Source organism: Anarrhichthys ocellatus, unplaced genomic scaffold, assembly GCF_004355925.1.
Source record: "Anarrhichthys ocellatus isolate YVR2014 unplaced genomic scaffold, GSC_Weel_1.0 scaffold14, whole genome shotgun sequence".
Taxonomy (NCBI): Eukaryota; Metazoa; Chordata; class Actinopteri; order Perciformes; family Anarhichadidae; genus Anarrhichthys; species Anarrhichthys ocellatus.
Window position 1 is genome coordinate 3,350,115 of NW_022280044.1, and position 10,295 is coordinate 3,360,409.

The window sequence follows — 10,295 nt, forward strand, 5'->3', positions numbered from 1 at the left end:
GTATTCAATCACAATCCAATGGCTCAACTTGGACAGTGCAACGTTAACTTAGTGTTGTCCCTCTTGGGACAGTCCCTCTGTGTCTTAAAATAGACACTGATAGAAGAAAGAGTAGCAAAAAAACAGACATTTTGCAGTTACATCACAAGAAAGTATCATGAACAAGTATATGTGCACTTCACTCCTTATCATCGATTTTCTGGAAGAGGCAATATGTGATTATCACATTGTCTGAAAAAGGCAAATACAAGGAATGAAGGCCATGTAGGCTATAAGACGTGTCTGCAGTGCCAAACCCAGGCTTAAGTTATAATGTTCTGCCACATAAAAGGGAGGAGCACACCTGTATCACTGCATTCCTTGGTCACTGTTGAGGTTCGAGGTGTGTGTGCTGATGTGGAAGGGTTATGACTCATTTAAAATCACTTCATGATTCTCAGATGCAAGTCATTGATATCTAATTATCAGCTCGTTAAGTGAAACAGATTAGTTGATATTAAATGCACACCTTTGAACTTGGATGACCTGTATTGTCATATGTGCAACACAAGGGGGCGAAAATTTGCACAATCGTCGAAAAGTAGAGTTGAGTGGAACCAAAATATTCCGAGTTGAAAAAAAGTCCATCGAGTTCAGAAAAGTCATGGTTGCAGACCTCCTCACCTCTCAGTCCGAGCCGGTTATCATGCCTATTCATACAGTTGATTCTGTGTCACACTGGTGTAATTCAAGGTGAAGGAAAGTTTCTTGGCAACTGCATGAAGTGAATTGAAGCGACGAAACCGAGCCTACTGTCATGCCCCCGCCCCCGCCTCTCTCTCATTGGTCCCGTGTTGAGTGTGGGGCGGTAAGGTGTGGCCTTGCACTGTTCGCCTCCTGCAGGGCGCTCACAAGGGAATAAACAGCCAGAGCCAGATAGAAACCGTTGTGCGCGACCGCTATTTCGTGCTTTTTTTCCACTATATTCAATGGGCACCAACGTGAAGTAAAATGAAAAGTTTGTGGAACTTTTAGTTATCGTCAGGCCAAACGTCGGATACGTGTTGTCCTCATTCGACTATAAATAACGCATTGGAGAGCGCACTATGAGGCCAGTGTGCTGTGGTCTCTCTCTCTGAAGCTCTCTCTGCTAACAGGTGGATTTCGGATATTTCCTTAAGGTAAGACAACGCTGCTGTCTGTCATTAATGCACAGTTGTATGTGACAGGTGGTAATTCTTAATTCTGCAAAATCGAATGTGTTATTATAAGGGAGAGACAAGGGTTTCTATAAGAACTGTTTATTCAAGCACCTTGTCTTATTACTGTCTACCCACAGGGTCATTTTAGTGGATAGGTTTGAAACTCTTTTGTTCCTTTTGAACCTTGGATGGAGGTGACAAAATAAGGAATATTTACGTTTAAAAACAAAACAAATGTGTTATCCTACAAAGTGTTGTTATTCATGCGTGGGCGTCAATTACATGTCCAACCTGTTATAAAACTCAAAAAATTGAATTATTTATTTAGAATTGCAACATAAAAAGTAGGCTACCGTCAACACATCAATCACAGACAGAGACTACATGAAAACCCATTGATTTACAACATTACACCCTCTCCATTCATTCATACATTAATAATTACTGTTTCATCCTCAAGTCAGTCAGGACAGCCTCAGCTGGTGCTCCATGCCCTCAATTCTTTTGCATGTCATTCACATAAAAAAGTATAGAAATTGCTCGTTAAGGCTGCAGCAGCTGCCACTTCCAGCTGCTTGTGTGTCATCAGATCTTCCTTGCTTTTTGAAGACAGCAAGAAGAACCAGACGTCATAGAGGTCAAAGAAAAGAGGAGCATTTCCACTCAGTGTCCCACATGTTCCAATAGGGCTCAGCTGACCAGCGTCCAGCTTTCAGAGAACCGAACGCGCACAGACCTCGCTGTGTTTTCAGTCTTTCAGAGACATGCAAGACAGCTCGTCAAGAATTTATGATGTCTGAAAAGTGTGGAGATCTCAGTGACTGTCGCTGTGGATAATCTCGCTGAGTTGCCAACAGCATGTGGAGATTGAAAGACGGTGACATAATCTGGGACATAAACTGTTCCTGGACAGTTGCTGTTTGGCCACTGGCGCTTATCACACTTCGATTACTGAACCAGTTTCTCTTGATGAGCCACAAGACACCCTGTTACATGTTCAGTAGAAAACTGGGGGGAGGAGGAGGAGAACAATGAGTGTGCACGCCTTTTTCCTGTGGAGTTCCCTCAATGTGTTTTCCATTCACTTACTGTAGTGAAGGCCTTCGGTCACTGAGCGACTAGGGGTCCATTACTTTTCACACAACACTCTCCATTGTTCCTCTCCCAAGTCCTGCCACATTGGCATTGTGGGAAGAGCAGGAGGACAGGGTCGGAGGGGAGGATGTGTCAGATTTCTCTGAGGATGGAGCACTCGCTGTTTCCTGTTTTGCGCTCTACGCTGGTGAAAGCTCTTCCTGTTCATGGAAGAGGACAGGAGGTCGAGTGTGCCCCTTTACACAGTAGCAGCTTCTGAAATAAACGTCCTATAGAAGGTGGTCGGTGGCCGCAGTACATGGATAGCATGGCGTCTTGTTTTCAGTCAGAGTGTGCATTGTCTTCTGCAGGTATCTGAGGCCTCATCATGCCAGTCCCCCCACCGCCTCCCCTGGCTCCCCTTCCTCCACCGCCGCCCAGCGCTGCCCTGCCACCGGTAAGACTGTCTCTCTCTAACATTCTCTCATGCAATTGCAAACACTCACTCGTGTCCTTCTCGCTGACCATCAACCATCACCTGTAGGTTATTTACATTATTGATTAAGGTAATGCACACATACACACAGTAGGGCAGACAGCAGACTCTCAGTAGCAGGAGAGTGTTATGTTTCCACAGCAGGCGTTCAGTGTCCTCATGTTAAATGAGTCGCCACTGCCAGCAAACAAGGCCACACTGCAGGACACATCAATATGCTGAATGCTTTCACTGCATCTTCTTTCTTTCTTTATCATTTCATCAGAGGAGCTGATGTGAAGTTTAGAAGATGGTGTTGACGCCACACAGGTGTTCTCCCCCACTTCTGTTATGTAAAAAGATCACATCAAGTAAAACTTAAAACTCTTGAAAATACACTTAGTAGGTGCAAGTATTTATTATTTTTTCAACAATTTCTCTGTCGAGTTTTTGGGGGATTCAATGTTAGTCCAAGGTGTCGTCTTCAACTATCTTGCTTTGTCTGATCGCCTGTCCAAAACCCAAAGGAATTCAATTTACAATCATGTGAAATAGAAAATCACCACATGGAGCTTACAAAAGTGCCATAAATTATTAATTGATTATCAAAATAATACAATAGTATCCTGAAGTGGACCCTTACTGTAAGACAGAACACATATTGGGCAAAACACTTCTTTTTTTGTCTCTGTGTGACAGTGTCCGTCGGAGCCTCTTAAGCTCCAGTCTGGTGGAGGAGGAGGAGGAGGAGGAGGAGGAGGAGGAGGAGGAGGAAGGAATGCCCTGTTGGCCGACATCCAGAAAGGAGCCCGGCTCAAGAAAGTCACACAGGTCAACGACCGCAGTGCCCCCGCCGTCGATAGTAAGAGCAACATCGATACCGCGCCACAAACATGCACACAGGCGCTCTCAGTTAAGACACTAAACGATACTCGCATGCATCTGGTGTCACCGACTTCTAGTAATTCTCGATGTGGAGCTCAGAGGAAAGTGATTTAGTGGTGTATGTTGTAATGTGGTGTGATACAGTGTATGCGGGTAAAAAGAGAGTGGGGACAAACAGGAGTGGCGCAGGTAGTATTTAATGTAGTTCTTTGGGAGCATGTTGTTTCTCTTTGACCTATATCTAAGAATAGACACACACCAAGTGGACTCTTCAGGACGGAATGTCCTACAGCGGATAAAGATGGAGGCAGAATGGGAAACCGCTACAGTGTATATACAGTGGCAAACACAATAGGCAACACATGCATTGTATCTACAGTATACAACAAGATTTATATAATAATGTTTATGTATGTGCTGTTTATGTAGCCTTCAGTATTGTAGTCTGTGTGCATTCAACTGCATGTTTCGTCTGTTTGCAAGACAATTTTTCTGAAAACATTCGATGCAAAGATCATTAAATGTAACATTAAATCTGAGTAATAGGTGAAAATTCCATCAGAAACATTTACTTTATACTTGTTTGCCATTCTGGTAATGCATATGATGAAGATGCTGGATCGTTGACATATGGATGTCAGGGTATCATCATATTTTAACGATTTGTTCATTAGTTCAAATTACATGTAAATAGCTTACAGTACATTGTCAGTTACATGGAGCCAGGCCAGTTAAAACAGACTGCTCTGTTTTGTGAAAAGGTGTGTAGTTGGCCCTCGGGGAGATCAGGTTCATGCCTGAACTATTGCGTCTTCATAGTGTCGTTTCAGAATTAAGAATAAAATTCCCACGAGGCCTGCAGAGCACATAAAGTCTTGTAAAACAATAGCTTTATGTAATGTGATAAACATATAATGATTAAAAGACATCTAAAGTCATTGTCATTAATCATTAGTAATGAATGTGTAATTGTGTTGTTCCCCAGAGCCCAAGGCCAGCACTGGAGATGTATCCAGCAGTGTTACTGCTTCCCAGGGCTCATCAGGAGGGACGGCACCCATGGCACCCTCACTGGGTGGGCTGTTTGCTGGAGGGTTCCCCACTCTCAGGCCTATAGGACAAAGAGACCCAGCCAGCAAGACCCCAGGTGGGCGCAAATTGTCTTGCTCTGACTAAATCTAAATGTTATTATATACTATATTGACCACTCAAATGAATCCTCTTTTTGTATGTGTGTGTGTTTGTCAAAGTGTCCCGATCGAGCTCCTCGGTCTCCGTAAAGCCTCTGTGGAACCCCCCCACGCCAGCAGACACGAGCAGCGTCTCCGAGCCTCACAGGACGGCGGAGCACCGAGGCTCCGTCCACCGTCCGCTCGCGCCCTCGTCCTCTGCACCTCCCTCCCCCTCTCACAGCGGCAAGCACCCACCTTCTTTCCCCGCTTCCTGTCCCCCACCGCCTCCACCCGCCCCGCCCTCTGCTCCGCCCCCGCCTCCCCCACCCCAGGCCTTCCATGAGCGGCCGGCCAACAGGCCTCCGCCTCCGCCTCTCCCCTCCTGCCCTCCTCCTCCACCCCCGACCCAAGTCACCAAGCCCACCTGGCTGCCCATCCAGCACTCCTACCACACCATCATCTCCCAGCCCTCTACTCCTCCTCCTCCGCCTCCTCCACCTTTCCAGCCTCCCTCTGCTGTTCCAGGAGACCGCTCCTCCGGTTGTTTCTACCCTCTGCCCCCCTCCCCAGTGCACTCTGAACCTTCTAGGTTCACCATCCTGCGGGACAGCCCACTGGGACCTCCTCCCCCACCTCCTGCTCCCCCTCTACCAGCTTCTTTCAGCCCCAGCTGCCCGTCCACGCTCCCCCCTCCCCCGCCCAAGGTGGCAGCAGTGCCCTCCCCAGCCATGCGCTCTCTGCCTCCCTCGTACCCCTGCAACGCTCCAACCCGACGTCCGCCTGCTGTGCCCAGAAGTGCAGGTAGGAGCACACCAAGATGAGAAATTGTCTTTTTTCTCGCCCATGATCTTTCTGAAGAGGTAGATGAAAAAAATAACCTGCTGGCATATTTGTTTGAAGTGAGCTTTTCAAGGCAGTGGTTATTGAGATGATTTTCACTCATATTCAAACACTATGTACAGCCATAAGAATGGCCCGTAGGACGGAGCCAACCTAATGAACTGATGATGTAAATAGGCACAAACAAATATATTAGATCTACAAGAGAAAGACAATGGATTTTTTGGAACTCTACAGGAGTGGCACAAGTTAGATCTTAGGCGTTGGAAGATGATTTTCATTTGAGGAGGAAAGAATTGAATCATTTATTTTTTTAATTTATTTTTTACTTCTATCAAATATTTGCTTTGTTTTTTGTGGAATACTGTTATCTGAAACCATGAAAATAACTCTTGGTAGAACTGTTCACAACTCATGGACATATGTAACCTCAAGAGAGGTTTAAGTAGACATACATAACTGTCTTTTATAGGGTCACAAGCCAAAACAGGTTGGAAACCACTGCTATAAAATAGTCCGATAAAATATCGTCTGGAGAGAGATCCAGTTCTCAGAGGAGATGTGGGATTTTTCTTTTCAACTCAACAAAAATACAACAAAGTTTCATCCCAAGCAAGCAGCAGCAACCTCTACAAAATAAAATGTACATATGAAATAAGTAACATATACAAAATATGTATCTAATATTGGTTGAAATCTGTGGCTATATACTCATATAAACCACAAATATTAATTCACAATGTATTTACTCACAATATTTCTACTGGTATATATATATACCAGTAGAAATATTTCTGTTAGTGGTGTCGGAAACTTGTATGAAACTTCCAAACAAGTATAGGTTGTAAACCGTAGCAGCTGTTGCAGCTAGTTATTAAAACAGGGTTTGTGTTGTGTCAGCGGCATTTCCAAGTCAATGCTTATTTTTTGAGACAATGTGTGAATATGATCTTGCTGCCTCAGTTATCATAAAAGAGCACATTGGATTTGGATGTATTTTTCATGATGTGCATTTGATTGATGTCTGACACCCCTCTGACTCCTCTGACGTTGTCACACATGGTAACAGCTGTGGGTCGGCTGGCTCCTCCCCCAGCTCCCCCTGCACGTTCTCCCTCTACGGAGCTGTCCTGCCGCATTCCTCCCCCCCCACCACCACCTCCCCTGCCTCCATTTAGTCTCAGGAATGGACACCTGCACAGCCTGGGTGAGTGTGTCTTACGGTTATATATCTGTGTTTATCTTACATTTTAGAGGCCTTTTAGTGGATTTTCTTGTCCAGAGTGGCTTGATATAATAGTAAAAGTACAATAGTGTAATTTTATTACATTTTATTTATTTAATTCATTAGAATTTGCGCTATCACAACATCCGATTTTCACCGCACGATTATAGTGGCCAAAAGAATTCACACCAACGATATCATTGCGATATGTACAGAAAATTGGAATTATAATAATAATGCTCTAATTCATCTATTGTGCATTTAGTCTCATTTTAGGCAAATAAAGAGGTGCTGGATTATGAACATGATATTATCTTATTAGTGTTATTAACATGGTGTCTATATTTTATTTTAAAAGTAAATCATGGTTAATGTATTTCCTAAATCATCATTAGAAGTAAAACAGAGCTTCGCTGTATTAACAAAATAATAGCTTGTAATAAAGAAGTGCAGGATAAAGTGATTTCTCTTATTGATGATGAGAGACACTCCTGCATGTGGACAATATGGACTGCTGTTTTTAAAGTAACGGCAGGTTAAGAATACCTTTCACATGCACTGAGCAGTAGAAAGTACAACTACCTTGGAAAGATGAAATAAAGTTTTCACTCTATTTGTAACATACCATTATGTTGTTTTATACTTTTATTTAATGGGATTTATATCTTGTGGATTTGATTATCATAGGAGCAATGTAATTTAATTGTATTGATGAAAAGTGTAACTCTCAGGGTCAAAGTGCTGTAGAGGGAAGGAGACTAGACAAAGGTTGTTTTTGGATGAAAAGGTGAGGAGTTTATTTTTGAAGAGGCACATTAGGGAGGTAGAGTTTGGATAACCTTCAATTTGAAAATGAGAACAAAATGGCAGCCTTTGATTGTGTCTTTACTGTCTATTTAGCAGATGATTTTGAATCCAAGTTCCAGTTCCACCCCGTAGAGGACTTCCCCCCTCCCGATGAATTCAAGCCTTTTCCTCGGATCTACCCCAGCAAAGAAAACGGAGGTAGCACCACAGCACACTCGCTATTTCTCTTCTCCACCCATGACTTCAGTGCCATCTATTGAGTCTATCTTCCTCTTTCCTCTCTCCTACAGTGAACCCCAAACCACCTGGGATTAGGACACACCTCAGATGAGTCCAGGCCTCACCCTGTCCTTCATCCCCCCCCACACACACACACATATCAGGCAGTTAGACTCAACCCTCCTCCTGCTCATGACAATAACATAACTGTCATTGGCTTATTTGGTTGCAGGCTCTGTGTGTATGTGTTGTTTGTGTTTAGTGTGTGTGTGTATGTGAGTGTCAAACAGGGTCCCGTCTTATACTGACTATGTGACCTCTGACTTTTTCCAGTGTGGAATGTTTTGAATGTGTTTGAGGAGGAGGGCTCTCCCTACTCATGTTACATTCACACACACACACACACACACACACACACACACACACACACACAGTGTCTTCCAGCAGTTATATTTAACATGACACTTGACACAATTTGTAAGCATTTCAAAGAATAGCATATTTTGATTTGATGTCATGATCTGTCCCTTTATACAGTAACACTTTCAAAGTCTGCATGTAACTCAGAAACATTCTGAAACACACAGATAGTAAAGCTCTGTGGTCCAGCAGCAACTACTGTACAAGTAGTTCCTCAAGTGCTTGTATACAATGACCGTCTGTATATAGCCACCGTTAGCAGACTGTAAAACTCATCTTAAACTGAATGTGAAACACTTAGATATGCTAACCTCGAGGGTTCATATAGTGGTGCGCTCCTGTTTGTGTAATTATTTTTTTAAATGCATCTGCAAAAGTGTTGAGAATACACTGACATTTTAGAAGTATGGATGAGTTTTAAGTTACACTGAGGTGTTATGAATAATGAATGAATGAGGTTTCCTTTCTCACTGTATTAACAAATACTGACACCCGTGAAGACAGTGCCACCTGCTGGTTCAATGTGTACAGTATTACAAGGTGTGACCACCAAATAAACCACAGTATTTTGTTAAGAATGTTGACTTTATTGATCACATTGGTTGTAAAATACGTAAAAATCAACCCTCACCAGAATGCGTTTACCCTGAAGAACCGTGAGGCTATAGAAACTGAACCGTCTAGAGATTCTAGTGTGTGAAACATCACTTTGTCCTTTCAGATAAGTATTCCATGGATTGTAGCTCGTAGAGAGAACTATTCATAGTTAGATAACTGAACTGTCCGAGACACAGTAGGCTAAATTTGTGAAAGAATGAGAGATCATGTATGTTGCTTATGAACAGGGCTGAACAATATACCCTTTCAGCATCAACACTGCTGTCTGCATGTGCAATGCACCTTTCTCACGGTTGTTCTCACATGGCAGACAACTGTCTCTAATAATAATAATAATAATGATATTGGCTGCATTCCATTTAGGTTTACCAGCGCCAGGGCCTGAGTACTGTGTATGCTGGTTTACTGGAAGAACAGAATATGAAACAAGAGGGATTATATTCTTGGTTACACCTGCTTTTCCTGCCATGTCAAGATCACCAAAGTTCACATTTTCATGACTTAATTTAAACTCACAATCTTATTATACAAATAGACTGGTTTATCGTACAGAAAAAAAGTAAAGCACTACTTATTTTCTGATAGACCCCTAAAAAGTTAAACTACATTGATCAGGTTAATTTTTTTAAGTAAATAAAGACCAATAAGGGGAATTTCACAGCCAAATTTGGTTATTGTTATCTACTCACATTGCCTGCCCACAGCATGCATTGCAACTACAAGCGGAGATGTTTAAAGACAACATTTTTGTGGCTGCGTCTATTTATTTTGTATAAGGTGCCATATTTCTAACGCTTGATTTTGAAGTAATCCAGTATTTCAGATTATTCACTTTTTTGGTAATCCAATGGATTACGTTACTAATGACAGGAATTGCCATATAATTTGTGTTCAGTAACTGACGACATTTCAAAGTAATTTAAACTAACCATGTATGAACAGTGTGCTCTTGTAGAAGAAAACACACAAAAATGCAAAGAAGCAAAACATCACCGGGACTGACTGGTTGGCCTCCAAGCTTCACACCAGACCAAAACACTGCCTCTATAAAAGTGAAATAATTTGTTGACAATAAAACTCTGTGCCAAAAAATGCCCACCACAAATCAATGAAAACTGGAAGACAACGGACGAGGGAGTGGTTGGTGGGACAGGATGAGGATTTAAAGTTCATCGTGTTTGTAAGTAAACTCTCTGGAGGATATGAAGCCGTCTTTGTTCTCATCCTCTTTGGCAAAGATGTCTTCCATCATGTTCTCATGTAGAGTGTCATTGGGAGCGTAGCCGTGACGCTCAAACTCTTTCCTCAGATACACTTTCACCTGGAAGATCGAGAGTGAGAGGCGGGCGATTAATGAGGCAGAGACAGGTTGAGATGGG

At 42.8% G+C, this 10,295-nt stretch overlaps 2 protein-coding genes across 2 annotated transcripts in view; one reads left to right on the plus strand and one right to left on the minus strand.

Annotated features, from left to right (window-relative positions):
• The first annotated feature begins 924 nt into the window (after nt 1–924).
• wipf3 (WAS/WASL interacting protein family member 3) lies at nt 925–10,028 on the plus strand. The gene is made up of 8 exons (XM_031854033.1): nt 925–1,160; nt 2,627–2,712; nt 3,430–3,592; nt 4,601–4,762; nt 4,866–5,588; nt 6,697–6,834; nt 7,753–7,857; nt 7,950–10,028. The coding sequence occupies exons 2-8, from the start codon at nt 2,644–2,646 to the stop codon at nt 7,988–7,990; spliced, it is 1,401 nt and encodes a 466-aa protein (XP_031709893.1). The 5' UTR covers nt 925–1,160; nt 2,627–2,643; the 3' UTR covers nt 7,991–10,028.
• The window catches only part of LOC116387162 (peptidyl-prolyl cis-trans isomerase FKBP14-like), a 4,488-nt gene continuing 3,067 nt past the window's right edge, over nt 8,875–10,295 (minus strand). Inside the window, exon 4 of the mRNA XM_031854034.1 lies at nt 8,875–10,237. Within this exon, the coding sequence (XP_031709894.1) occupies nt 10,079–10,237 (159 nt within the window). The 3' untranslated portion in view covers nt 8,875–10,078. The remainder of the gene's footprint in view (nt 10,238–10,295) is intronic.

Bases quoted from the DNA above. Each gene is read 5' to 3' on its own strand.
- wipf3 (XM_031854033.1), top strand. From the start codon at position 2,644: ATGCCAGTCCCCCCACCGCCTCCCCTGGCTCCCCTTCCTCCACCGCCG. The intron at 5,589-6,696 runs GTAGGAGCACAC...ACATGGTAACAG, and splicing joins TGCTGTGCCCAGAAGTGCAG to CTGTGGGTCGGCTGGCTCCT. The intron at 7,858-7,949 runs GTAGCACCACAG...TCTCTCCTACAG, and splicing joins CCCCAGCAAAGAAAACGGAG to TGAACCCCAAACCACCTGGG.